This window comes from Halichoerus grypus, chromosome 5 (genome assembly GCF_964656455.1).
Source record: "Halichoerus grypus chromosome 5, mHalGry1.hap1.1, whole genome shotgun sequence".
NCBI classification, from domain to species: Eukaryota; Metazoa; Chordata; class Mammalia; order Carnivora; family Phocidae; genus Halichoerus; species Halichoerus grypus.
The window spans coordinates 151,118,219-151,129,347 of NC_135716.1; the positions used below are offsets into that span (position 1 = coordinate 151,118,219).

Here is an 11,129-nt window from a genome sequence, read left to right on the forward strand (position 1 = left end):
TTCTGCATGTTGCAATCCAGTTTTCCCAACACCATTTGCTGAAGAGACTGTCTTTTCCATTGGATAGTCTTTACTACTTTTTCAAGGATTAGTTGACCATATAGTTGTGGGTCCATTTCTGGGTTCTCTATTCTGTTCCATTGATCTCTGTGTCTCTTTTTTGTGCCAGTACCATACTGTCTTGATGATGACAGCTTTGTAATAGAGCTTGAAGTCCAGAATTGTGATGCCACCAGTTTTGGTTTTCTTTTTCAGAATTGCTTTGGCTATTCGCAGTCTGCTTTGATTCCATACAGATTTTAGGATTATTTGTTCCAGCTCTCTGAAAAAAGTTGATGGTATTTTGATAGGGATTGCATTGAATATGTAGATTGCTCTAGGTAGCATAGACATTTTAATGATATTTGTTCTTCCAGTCCATGAGCATGGAACGTTTTCCCATTTCATTTTGTCTTCCTCAGTTTCTTTCCTGAGTGTTCTAGTACAGATCCTTCGCCTCTTTGGTTAGGTTTATTCCTAGGTATCTTATGGTTTTGGGCAATTGTAAATGGGATCAATTCCTTAATTTCTCTTTCTTCTGTCTCACTGTTGGTGTATAGAAATGCAACTGATTTCTGTGCATTGATTTTATATCCTGCCACTTTGCTGAATTCCTGTATGAGTTCTAGGAATTTTGGGGTGGAGTTTTGGGTTTTCCACATAGAGTATCATGTCATCTGCAAAGAGTGAGAGTTTGACTTCTTTGCTGATTCGGATGCCTTTTGTTTCTTTTTGTTGTCTGATTGCTGACGCTAGGACTTCTAGTACTATGTTGAACAGCAGTGGTGATAGTGGACATCCCTGCAATGTTCCTGATCTTAGGGGGAAAGCTCTGTTTTGCCCCATTGAGAATGATATTCACTGTGGACTTTTCATAGATGGCTTTTATGATACTGAGGTATGTTCCCTCTATCCCTACACTGTGAAGAGTTTTAATCAAGAAAGGATGCTGTACTTTGTCAAATGCTTTTTCTGCATCTGTTGGAAGGATCATAGGGTTCTTGTCCTTTTATTTATGTATTGTATCACATTGATTGATTTGCAGATGTTGAACCACCCTTGCAACCCAGGAATAAATCCCACTTGGTTGTGAATAATCCTTTTAATGTACTGTTGGATCCTATTGGCTAGTATTTTGGTGAGAATTTTTACATCCATGTTCATCAGGGATATTGGTCTGTCATACTCCTTTTTGGTAAGGTCTTTGTCTGGTTTTGGGATCAAGGTAATGCTGGCCTCATAGAAAGAGTTTGAAAGTTTTCCTTTCATTTCTATTTTTTGAAAGAGCTTCAGAAGAATAAGTATTAATTCTTCTTTAAATGTTTGATAGAATTCCCCTGGGAAGCCATCTGGCCCTGGGCTCTTATTTGTTGGGAGATTTTTGATTACTGCTTCAGTTTCCTTGCTGATTATGGGTCTGTCCAGGTTTTCTATTTCTTCCTGTTTCAGTTTTGGGAGTTTATACATCTCTAGGAATGCATCCATTTCTTCCAGATTGCCTAATTTGTTGGCATATAGCTGCTCATCATATGTTCTTATAATTGTATTTCTTTGGTGTTATTTGTGATCTTGCCCCTTTCATTCATGATTTTATTTATTTGGGTCCTTTCTCTTTTCTTTTTAATTAAGTCGGGCCAGGGGTTTGTCGATCTTATTAATTTTTTGAAAGAACCAGCTCCTAGTTTCCTTGATCTGTTCTACTGTTCTTTTGGTTTCTATTTCATTGATTTCTGCTCTAATCTTTATTAATTCTCTTCTCCTACTGGGTTTAGGCTTTATTTGCTGTTCTTTCTCCAGCTCTTTTAGGTGTAAGGTTAGGTTGTGTGTTTGAGACCTTTCTTGTTTCTTGAGAAAAGTTTTTATTGTTACATACTTCCCTCCTAGGACCACCTTTGCTGCATCCCAAAGGTTTTGAACAGTTGTATTTTCATTTTCGTTTGTTTCCATGACTTTAAAAAAAAAAATTCTTCTTTAATTTCCTGGTTGACCCATTCTTTAGTAGGATGCTCTTTAGCCTCCATGTATTTGAGTTCTTTCCAAATTTCCTCTTGTGATTGAGTTCCAGTTTCAAGGCACTGTGGTCTGAAAATATGCAGGGAATGATCCCGATCTTTTGGTACCGGTTGAGACCTGATGTGACCCAGTATATCATCTATTCTGGAGAATGGTCCATGTACACTCAAGAAGAATGTGTATTCTGTTGCTTTAGGATGGAATATACTCTGAGCATATCTGTGAAGTCCCTCTGGTCCAGTGTGTCATTCAAAGCCCTTGTTTCCATGTTGATATTCTGCTTAGATGATCTGTCCATTGCTGTGAGTGGGGTGTTAAAGTCCCCTACTATTTCTTATTGTATTATTATCAATGTGTTTCTTTAATTTTGTTAATTGGTTTATATAATCGGCTGCTCCCATGTTAGGGGCATAAATATTTACAATTGTTAGATCCTCCTGTTGGATAGACCCTTTAATTATGATATAGTGTCCTTCCTCATCTCTTACTACAGTCTTTGGTTTAAGATCTAATTTGTCTGATATAAGGATTGCTACCCCAGCTTTCTTTTGATATCATTAGCATGATAAATGGTTTTCCACCCCCTCACTTTCAATCTGGAGGTGTCTTTGGGTCTAAAATGAGTCTCTTACTGACAGCATATCAATGGGTCTTGCTCTTTTATCCAATCCAATACCCTGTGTCTTTTGATTGGGGCAATTAGCCCACTTATATTCAGAGTAACTGTCAAAGGATAGGAATTTAGTGCCATTGTATTACCTGTAAAGTCACTGTTTCTATATATTGTCTCTGTTCCTTTCTGGTCTGTGTTACTTTTGGGCTGTCTTTGCTTAAAGGATCCCCTTTAATATTTCTTGCAAGGCTGGTTTAGTGATCACAAATTCTTTTAGTTTCTGTTTGTCCTGGAGGCTTTTTATCTCTCCTCCTATTTTGAATGACATCCTTACTGGATAAAGTATTCTTGGCTGCATATTTTCTCATTTAGCACCCTGAATATATCATGTCAATCCTTTCTGGCCTGGCAGGTCTCCGTGGATAGGCCTACTGCCAGTCTAATGTTTCTACTCTTGTAGGTTACAGACCTCTTGTCCTGAGCTGCTTTCAGGATTTTCTCTTTGTCTCTGAGATTTGCAAGTTTCACTATTATATGTCAAGGTGTTGACTCTTTTTATTGATTTGAGGGTGTTCTCTGTGCCTCCTGAACTTGAATGCCTGTTTCCTTCTCCAGATTAGGGAAGTTCTCGGCTATAATTTGCTCCAATATACCTTCTGCCCCTCTCTCTCTTTCCTCTTCTTTTGGGATTCCAATTGTTATAATATTGTTTTGCTTTATGGTATCACTTATCTCTTGAATTCTCCCCTCATGATCCAGTAGTTGTTTATCTCTCTTTTTCTCAGCTTCTTTATTCTCCATCATTTTGTCTTCTATATCACTAATTCTCTCTTCTTCCTCATTTGTCCTAGCAGTTAGAGCCTCCATTTTTTATTGCATCTCATTAATAGCCTTTTTAATTTCGACTTGATTAGATTTTTAGTTCTTTTATTTTTCCAGAAAGGGATTCTGTAGTGTCTTCTATGCTTTTTTTGAGCCCAACTAGTGTCATCCTGAGACCATGCTGTGCCACCTAGGATTCTGCCCCGTTTACCCACCTGAGCACTTTTCAGGCCCCAATGTCCATCACCGGAGCAGACTTCTGAAAGTTCTGATTTTGTGCTCTCACTTGCCGGTAGCCGGCTGACAGAGGCCCCCTCCCCTCTGTGGTTTATCCTCCCATATATCACCTCGGATTCATTTCTCTGCACCTCCTACCTTGCAGAAAGTGGTCACTTTTCTATTTGTAGAGTTGCAGTTATTCTTTTCTTCGATCTCCAGTTGAATTGCAGGTGATTTGATGGCTATCTAGCTAAATTCCTGGGAGCAGATGAAACTAAGTTCTCCTCCTCCTCCACCATCTTGGACTATCGCCTATGCAGTATTTTTCATTTAATCCTTAACAGTAATCTGTGTGGTAGACACTATTACTCCTGTTTTATAGATAAGGAAATTAAGTATCAATTTGCTCAAGGCCCCATACCTATGATTTTAAACCTACTCTTCTCTAACTCCAAACTCCAAAGTTGTTTTGTTTTGTTACTGTTTTGCTCTATTGCTTACTGCTTATTTAATTTTTTTGGTGGGGTCTCATGGTGGTACATGGTTTGCTGCTTTGTGTTTTGACCATGCTGTGTCTACCAAAAAAAACCCAAAATTTTTTTTGGCTTTACATTAGGAAATAATGTTTCCAAATTGTTGTAACCCTTTCTAAGCATCATATTTAATAGGGATATAATAATCCATTAAATGAGACATAGCATTTGTTTACCTTACCCTTCTCTTGTCAGAACTGAAAAGAACTCGTGAAGTTAGTTTCAATTTCTTAAATTACTTTTTTATTTTTATTTTTTAAAGATTTTCATTTTTAAGTAATCTCAACACCCAACGTGGAGCTTGAACTTACAACCCTGAGATCAAGAGTCACATGCTCTACTGTCTGAGCCAGCCAGGCACCCCAGTTTCTTACTTTTTTTTTTTTTTAAGTGGGCTCCATGCCTAGCTTGAACTACACCTGCGCTGAGATCAAGAGTCGGATGCTTAACTGACTGAGCCAGTCAGGTGCCCCAATTTCTTACTATTTTAAATGTTGCTATGATGAACATCTTTTTGCAAAGATTGCATTTTTTTAGTTTTAGGATTATTTCGTTAGAGACTCAGAAATGGGAAGGCTAAGTCAAAAAGGTAGGAAAATGTTAAAGCTGTTGCTACATTGCTTTTTGAAAGAGTAAGGTTTTGCAGTCTTACCAGCTATATGTCTTACTATTTCACCAGTACTTTCACTCATTTTACTTTAATAAATACGTATTGAACTTCTATTTTGAGCCAGCTCTGAGAGACATCATGGCATACAAGATAACCTGTTGAAGACATCTTTGCCCTCACAGAGCTCATAGCGTAGTGGAGAAGACACACAGATAGTCAACTATAATATATTCTGTTGCCTCCTTTGAAAAGGACAGATACAGTTTGTTGTAGAAGCGCATAGGAGAGGTAGCTAACATTAGCAGTATTTTCGTACTGTATTATAATTACCCCATATTAAAATTGCCCTTTTTAAGATTTTGGGGGGGGTGAAGGGGAGGGAAAAGAACAAGCAGACTCTGTGCTGAGTGTAGAGCCTGATGCAGGGCTCGATCTCATAACCCTGAGATCATGACCTGAACCAAAACCAAGAGCCAGATGCCCAACTGCACCACCCAAGTGCCTAAAATTGCCCTTTTAAAAGATGTGTGCTAATTTAGTCCAAAAATATCTTAAGCTATTCTTAATTTATATTTTATCAATTATTAATGGGTTCCACATATTATTAATATTATTATTATTAAAAATGAAACTGGGGCACCTGGGTGGCACAGTTGGGTAAGCGTCTGACTCTTGGTTTCAGCTCAGGTTGTGATCTCGGGGTCATGAGATCAGGCTCTCCATTGGGCACCATTTCAGTGTGAAGTCTGCTTGAGACTCTCTCCCTCTCCCTCTGCCCCCCCCAATCAATCAATCAATCAATAAGCAAACTTTTAAAAAAGAAAGGTTTAAAAATGAAACTACACTGAAACTCTTTCTAACACATAGAAGTCAGATTTTGTCTGTCATTAATCTTAGGCTGAGAGAATACTCCAAACATAAGACCATCTAAATACCTAATTAATTCACATTGTTTCACAGTTTGTCTTAAACTTATTTTTTTAGTATAATCTATCACTCTCTACCAACTTCCAGCTTACCCAGCATTGGTATTTGCAAGGTTCTTTGCTGTTACTTTTACCTGGAATACTCTTTTTGACCTTTCTGCCTGCCAGATCCTCTTATCTATCCTTCAAAACTGAACTCACATGATACCTCCTTTGTCAAGGTTTCCTGGACCCCTCCCCAGAATATTGATGTTTTTAGTCAGAAGACCTTGTTCCTCGTAGATTATAGCATGTTCTTGTGATAGTCTTTCCAGCAAAATCGTGAGCTTTATATATCTCTGAATCCTCTTTTCTTCTACCACATTTGGTGGGCCTCCCATGAGTCATTTGCTAAATTAGTGAAATCCCACCTATTTGGGTCATCACTGAAGCTTCCAGTGAATGCTTTATTTCTTAGCACCTCTGTAGTATTTATTGTCATTAATTATGGTCTTGTATTGTTATCTTTTAACACATATGAGTATAATATAGAACTGGTATGCTTAAAGTTCATAAGGCAGTTGTTTAGAATTTAAGGTACATTGTCCTATAGAAATAGTGTTAGAAATTAGTTTAGTATTCCAAGAAAGTACTGTATAATTCTTACAATCCACACTGTTCCCCCTTTCTCTATGCCACCTATTCTTTGTCATTGTACCTATTTGAAAACTTATTTCATGTTTCAGTTCTGGACTTCAGGAGTAGGTCCTCCCTCAAGATGAGTAGCTGAGACAAGTGAAGGAAGATTTCCTTTCTTTTTTTTAAGATTTTATTTATTTGAGAGAGCGAGTGTATACGAGCAGTGGGGGGGTGGGGAGGAGAGGGAGAAGCAGACTCCCCGCTGAGCAGGGAACCCAGTGCAGGGCTTGATCCAGGAACCCTGGTATCATGACCTGAGCTGAAGGCACACACACTTAACCTGAGCCACCCAGGTGCCCCAAAGATTTCCTTTCTGCTTTCCTGTTCCAGAACACTGCAGAGATTGGGCAGCAGAGCAATGAAAGAAGGTCCTAGACAACCCTAGAAATTGTAGGGAAGATGGAGATTGTGGTTTTAGTGTCTGGCAACAGCCTCTATTAGGCATATTTTCAATTCCTTTCAAATTCAAAACAGATCTTAAGTAGTCTCTTTAGTTGCTTTCTTCCTTTCTACTTATTAGTTGAAAACCCTATGTAGGATAAGTAGGAGGTGACTAATTGAGATTCAAACAGGACAGTAAAGTCAAGGTTGGTTTTCATCTTTAAGTAAGTTGGAATGATTTTTGAGCTTCCCTTAATTGTCAGCCTGTGACTCTCATATACAAACATAAATGGATTCTCATCATCCTTTTGTGACTGCCCATATAATGAGATTCTACCATAGTATATTTGTGCTCAAGGCTGTTAGGATTTGATCAGTGGAATGGCCTCCTTTTGCTTCTCATCTTTAATTACCCCGGTGTTTATATGCATTGGTTCTGAGTATTATTGATTTGTTTTGTATTCAAAGTCATGTTGTTTCCCCTAACCCCATATTGAAACTAGCGAGCTGTGTTACACAATGAAACTTGAAGAAATTTCTAAACTGATATTGACTGGTTTACGGATTTATATAGATTCTTTAGCTATTCTATAAAAGAAAATCTAATTCAAATTAGACCTTTTTCTAAATATTTAACAGTTTGAACTAGAAGTTTTTATTTGTCTATCCAAATTGTTTACATTAATATTATCTCTAGATATTATACCTATATATATATTTTAACATATACAGGTCTCCTGATTTACTATGCAAATTGCTTATAATTTTGAAGAAATAGGCAAAGTAGAAAAAGATTTTATATTCAGAAGATAATGTCACTATGAATATTTCATAAAAGAATAATGTCTAGGGGTGCTTGGTGGCTCAGTTGGTTTAAGCGTCTGCCTTCAGCTCAGGTCATGATCTCAGGGTCCTGCAATCGAGCCCTGCATCGGGCTCCCCTGCTTCTCCCTCTCCCTCTGCTGCCCTCCCTGCTTGTGCTCTCTCACTCGCTCACTCTCAAATAAAATCATTTAAAAAAAAAGAAGAGGAAGAATGTCTAGATAAATTGGTATCTCTTCCATCATATTAAGATGGTCTCCAAAGCAGTAAGTACCAAGAAGATTAAGGACAAATTACAGGGTGGTTTTAAAGACCAACATTATTGGGTACACTGTTCCATTGTTTGGTGATGACATCACTGGTTTCAGGAACATTAATGGTTGGAAATAGTTTCTTCAAAATTTCAAGTGCTTCTCAGAATGAAAATACCTGGTCGTTATTTGGGTTTTATGGGGGTAGGGATACAGGAGTGGCTGGCATATATAGAACAGCTCCACTGGGTGATATGGAAAATCATATCAATGTTTTTGACCAGAATATAATGTTTACCACAACAAATGGTACACAAAGGATTCTAATTTTTAGGGAACAGAAAAACTGATAGCGAAATACAAGCTGTTGCATACAGTATAGTGAAACAGTGGTTGTAGAGCCCCAGAGAATAAGGCAGACCCGGTCTCAGCTTTTCAGTTCCTAGCTGTTCGGGTTAGGGAAAGCAGTTAAAAATCTTTATTCCTTAGTTTTCTCAACAGTAAAATCAAGATAATAGTACTTATTTCTTTTATTCGTTTAGTAAATATTTAATGAGTGCTTACTATGGACCAGGACTGTTTCCAGCCACCAAGGATATTGACCGGGGGTGGGGGTTTGGGGGGGGAATATGTTAAAAATCCCTGCCCTCATGGGGTTTCATGAAGGAGTTAGATGATAAATAAAAAATGTGAGTTAAATATATGAACTGCAGTAAATGACACAAATGTGAAGTGTTGGAGAGTGGAGAATGAGGTCAGAATATTGGAAAGGGAAGACGTCTCCAAGAAAGGTTTCTGTGAGGATTAAATGAGATACTGAATATTTAGCAGAGTGCCTGGCATATAATAAGGCATCAATAAAAATTAGCAGCTATTATTGTATTTATAGTATTAAGGAAAAACGCAAGTCAATTAGTTAATGAGATAACACCAATCAAAAGTGGGTTGAAGATTATATCTAATGAAAGAAAATTAGTGTATACAGAGATACACACATTAGTCCATATCCAGAGACTGGTTGATCTTTTTCACTCATTACAAATGGAATCTCTTCAACTGTGAACAATTTAATATTCTGAGCTACTCACCAAAGCTTGTAAATGTTGTATCATCAGATGTTTTTTCTGTTTGATTTTATTTTTGTTTTATTTTACCAAAATTGAATGGCTCTTATATTTTGGGGTGCTGTATTTGTCCTTAAAACCATGACTGACGTATAAATTTAGGAAAACTAGTTTGTGTTCCACTTTCAGTCTTTGAATCATGGATTACCTTCTAGTTTATCATATTTATCTCTTGAATGTATCTGGATCATTAAGACTTAGATGTTTGAGCACTCAGCTAAAAAAGCACCATGAAGTAAAGTGAAGACCTTTTGTTACTTTCATGGAGTGGAATACATTTGGAATAACATGATTTTGGTGCTCAAAATAAGATAAATGATGGCCTACTCTTTCGTGTCTTTCAGTGTGTTGGCATGCATCAGCCCTGAAGCAGTGATTTCTGGATTAAACTACATGTCATTTGCTAATGTTGGCATGAGTGGCTTAAGCCCCAGCGGTGTGGATTTGAGCATGGAGGCAAATGCTATAGCTCTGAAATATTTAAATGAAAGTCAGCTGTCACAACTATCTCTCACTCGATCAAACCAAAATAACTGTGACTCATCTTTTAGCCTTCTACATATTAATACAGACAGAAGCACAATGGGGCTTAGTTTAATTTCACCAAACAACATGTCATTTGCAACCAAAAAATATATGAAGAGATACGGACTCATACAAAGCAGCGATAACAGTGAAGATGAAGAGGAGCCTCCAAACAATACAGATAGCAAGAGTGAACATTTATTGAATCAAAACCTTATATCCATACCTGAACAATTTGACTGTCAGAAAGAGCCTTCTAGGAATGCCTGTGAAATAATTAATCGTTATAACTGTGAATCTGTGAGCACCCACACAGATACACCAGTATTGAGAAATATTACAAATGAAGTTGTTCAGCCAAAAGCAACTCAGCAATTGAATGAAAACCCAGCTTTCTTATTAAAAAACCTTAAACCAAGTCCTGCAATGAACCTCCGAACTGGAAAAGCAGAGTTTACCCAACATCCTGAGAAAGAAAATGAAAGGGACACTCCAATTCTTCCCGAAAGTTTGAAACCTGAAACTTTAAAGCAAATGAGTAGTATGAATTCAGTAGGCACCTTCTTAGATGTAAAGCGGCTCAGACAGTTGCCAAAATTATTTTAAACCTTAAACTCACACCCTCCTGTTATGAGGATGGGGTGTCTCTTGAAGAGACTTAGGGAAGCCAGAGCCTTTGGTAGTTTGGGGATGCCTAAGCATCCTAGGGGCCAGTCTGTTTTTGGTAGCAGCTGATTGTGAAGAGCTGAGCAGGTGACCTGATGGTCTGTGAGATGGTGCACTTGTAGAGGAGGGTGAAGTGCTCTGTTCAAGTAGAGCTTGTTCAGCATCCCTGCAGTCTTTTTTAAACAAATCCTGAGATCAGTTATTTTGACAAATTTTAGGTAAACCGGTACTATCCAACTCTGAATCTGAACTGCCCTTTTATGCTGTAAATTGTGAAAAGTAACTCCATTTTCCTAGCATGTTGCATCTCTGCATCTACCCAGTATCACCTGAAATAATGTAAAATAAACTTATCATGACCCTGACTAAATTAGCTAAATCAACCCTTATTGAATTTAAGGGGAAAGTTTTATTTTTAAAAATAACTTTAAGATCTTTTATACAATGAGTATAGATCTTCTCTTAATTAAGATGCACATTTGTTAAATTCTGTGGAAGTAAAGCTTTTGCAGTCTGGTGGGTTGATGTTAATGTAACATTTTTAGCTTATAGCACTAGCTATCACAAAATAAGAAAATGATTGAGTATGAGTGTGTTTTATAAACTGAGTATTTCAAGTGTTTTCATATTTTTTAATAGAACTTAATAAAAATGTCTAGATTTACTGTTTTCCTCTATAGCATATCCTTCTCCCCTTGTTTTGAAAAAACTTCTTTGACTCCCCAAAAGTTACAAAAATAATAACACAGTTCAGGTATACCCTTTACCCAGCGATCCCCAATTATAGTATTTTACATAACCATAGCAAATGATCAAAACCAAGAAATTGATATTGGGTACAATATTAGTAACTAAACCACAGACCTTTCAGGTTTCACAAGTTTCTACATGCACTCATTTATTTACT

The 11,129-nt window shown here is 37.3% G+C and overlaps 1 protein-coding gene across 1 annotated transcript in view; it reads left to right on the top strand.

Annotated features, from left to right (window-relative positions):
* The window catches only part of STIL (STIL centriolar assembly protein), a 75,257-nt gene extending 64,351 nt beyond the window's left edge, over nt 1-10,906 (top strand). The window contains exon 17 of the mRNA XM_036093470.2: nt 9,376-10,906. Within this exon, the coding sequence (XP_035949363.1) occupies nt 9,376-10,162 (787 nt within the window). The 3' untranslated portion in view covers nt 10,163-10,906. The remainder of the gene's footprint in view (nt 1-9,375) is intronic.
* Nucleotides 10,907-11,129: the final 223 nt, after the last annotated feature.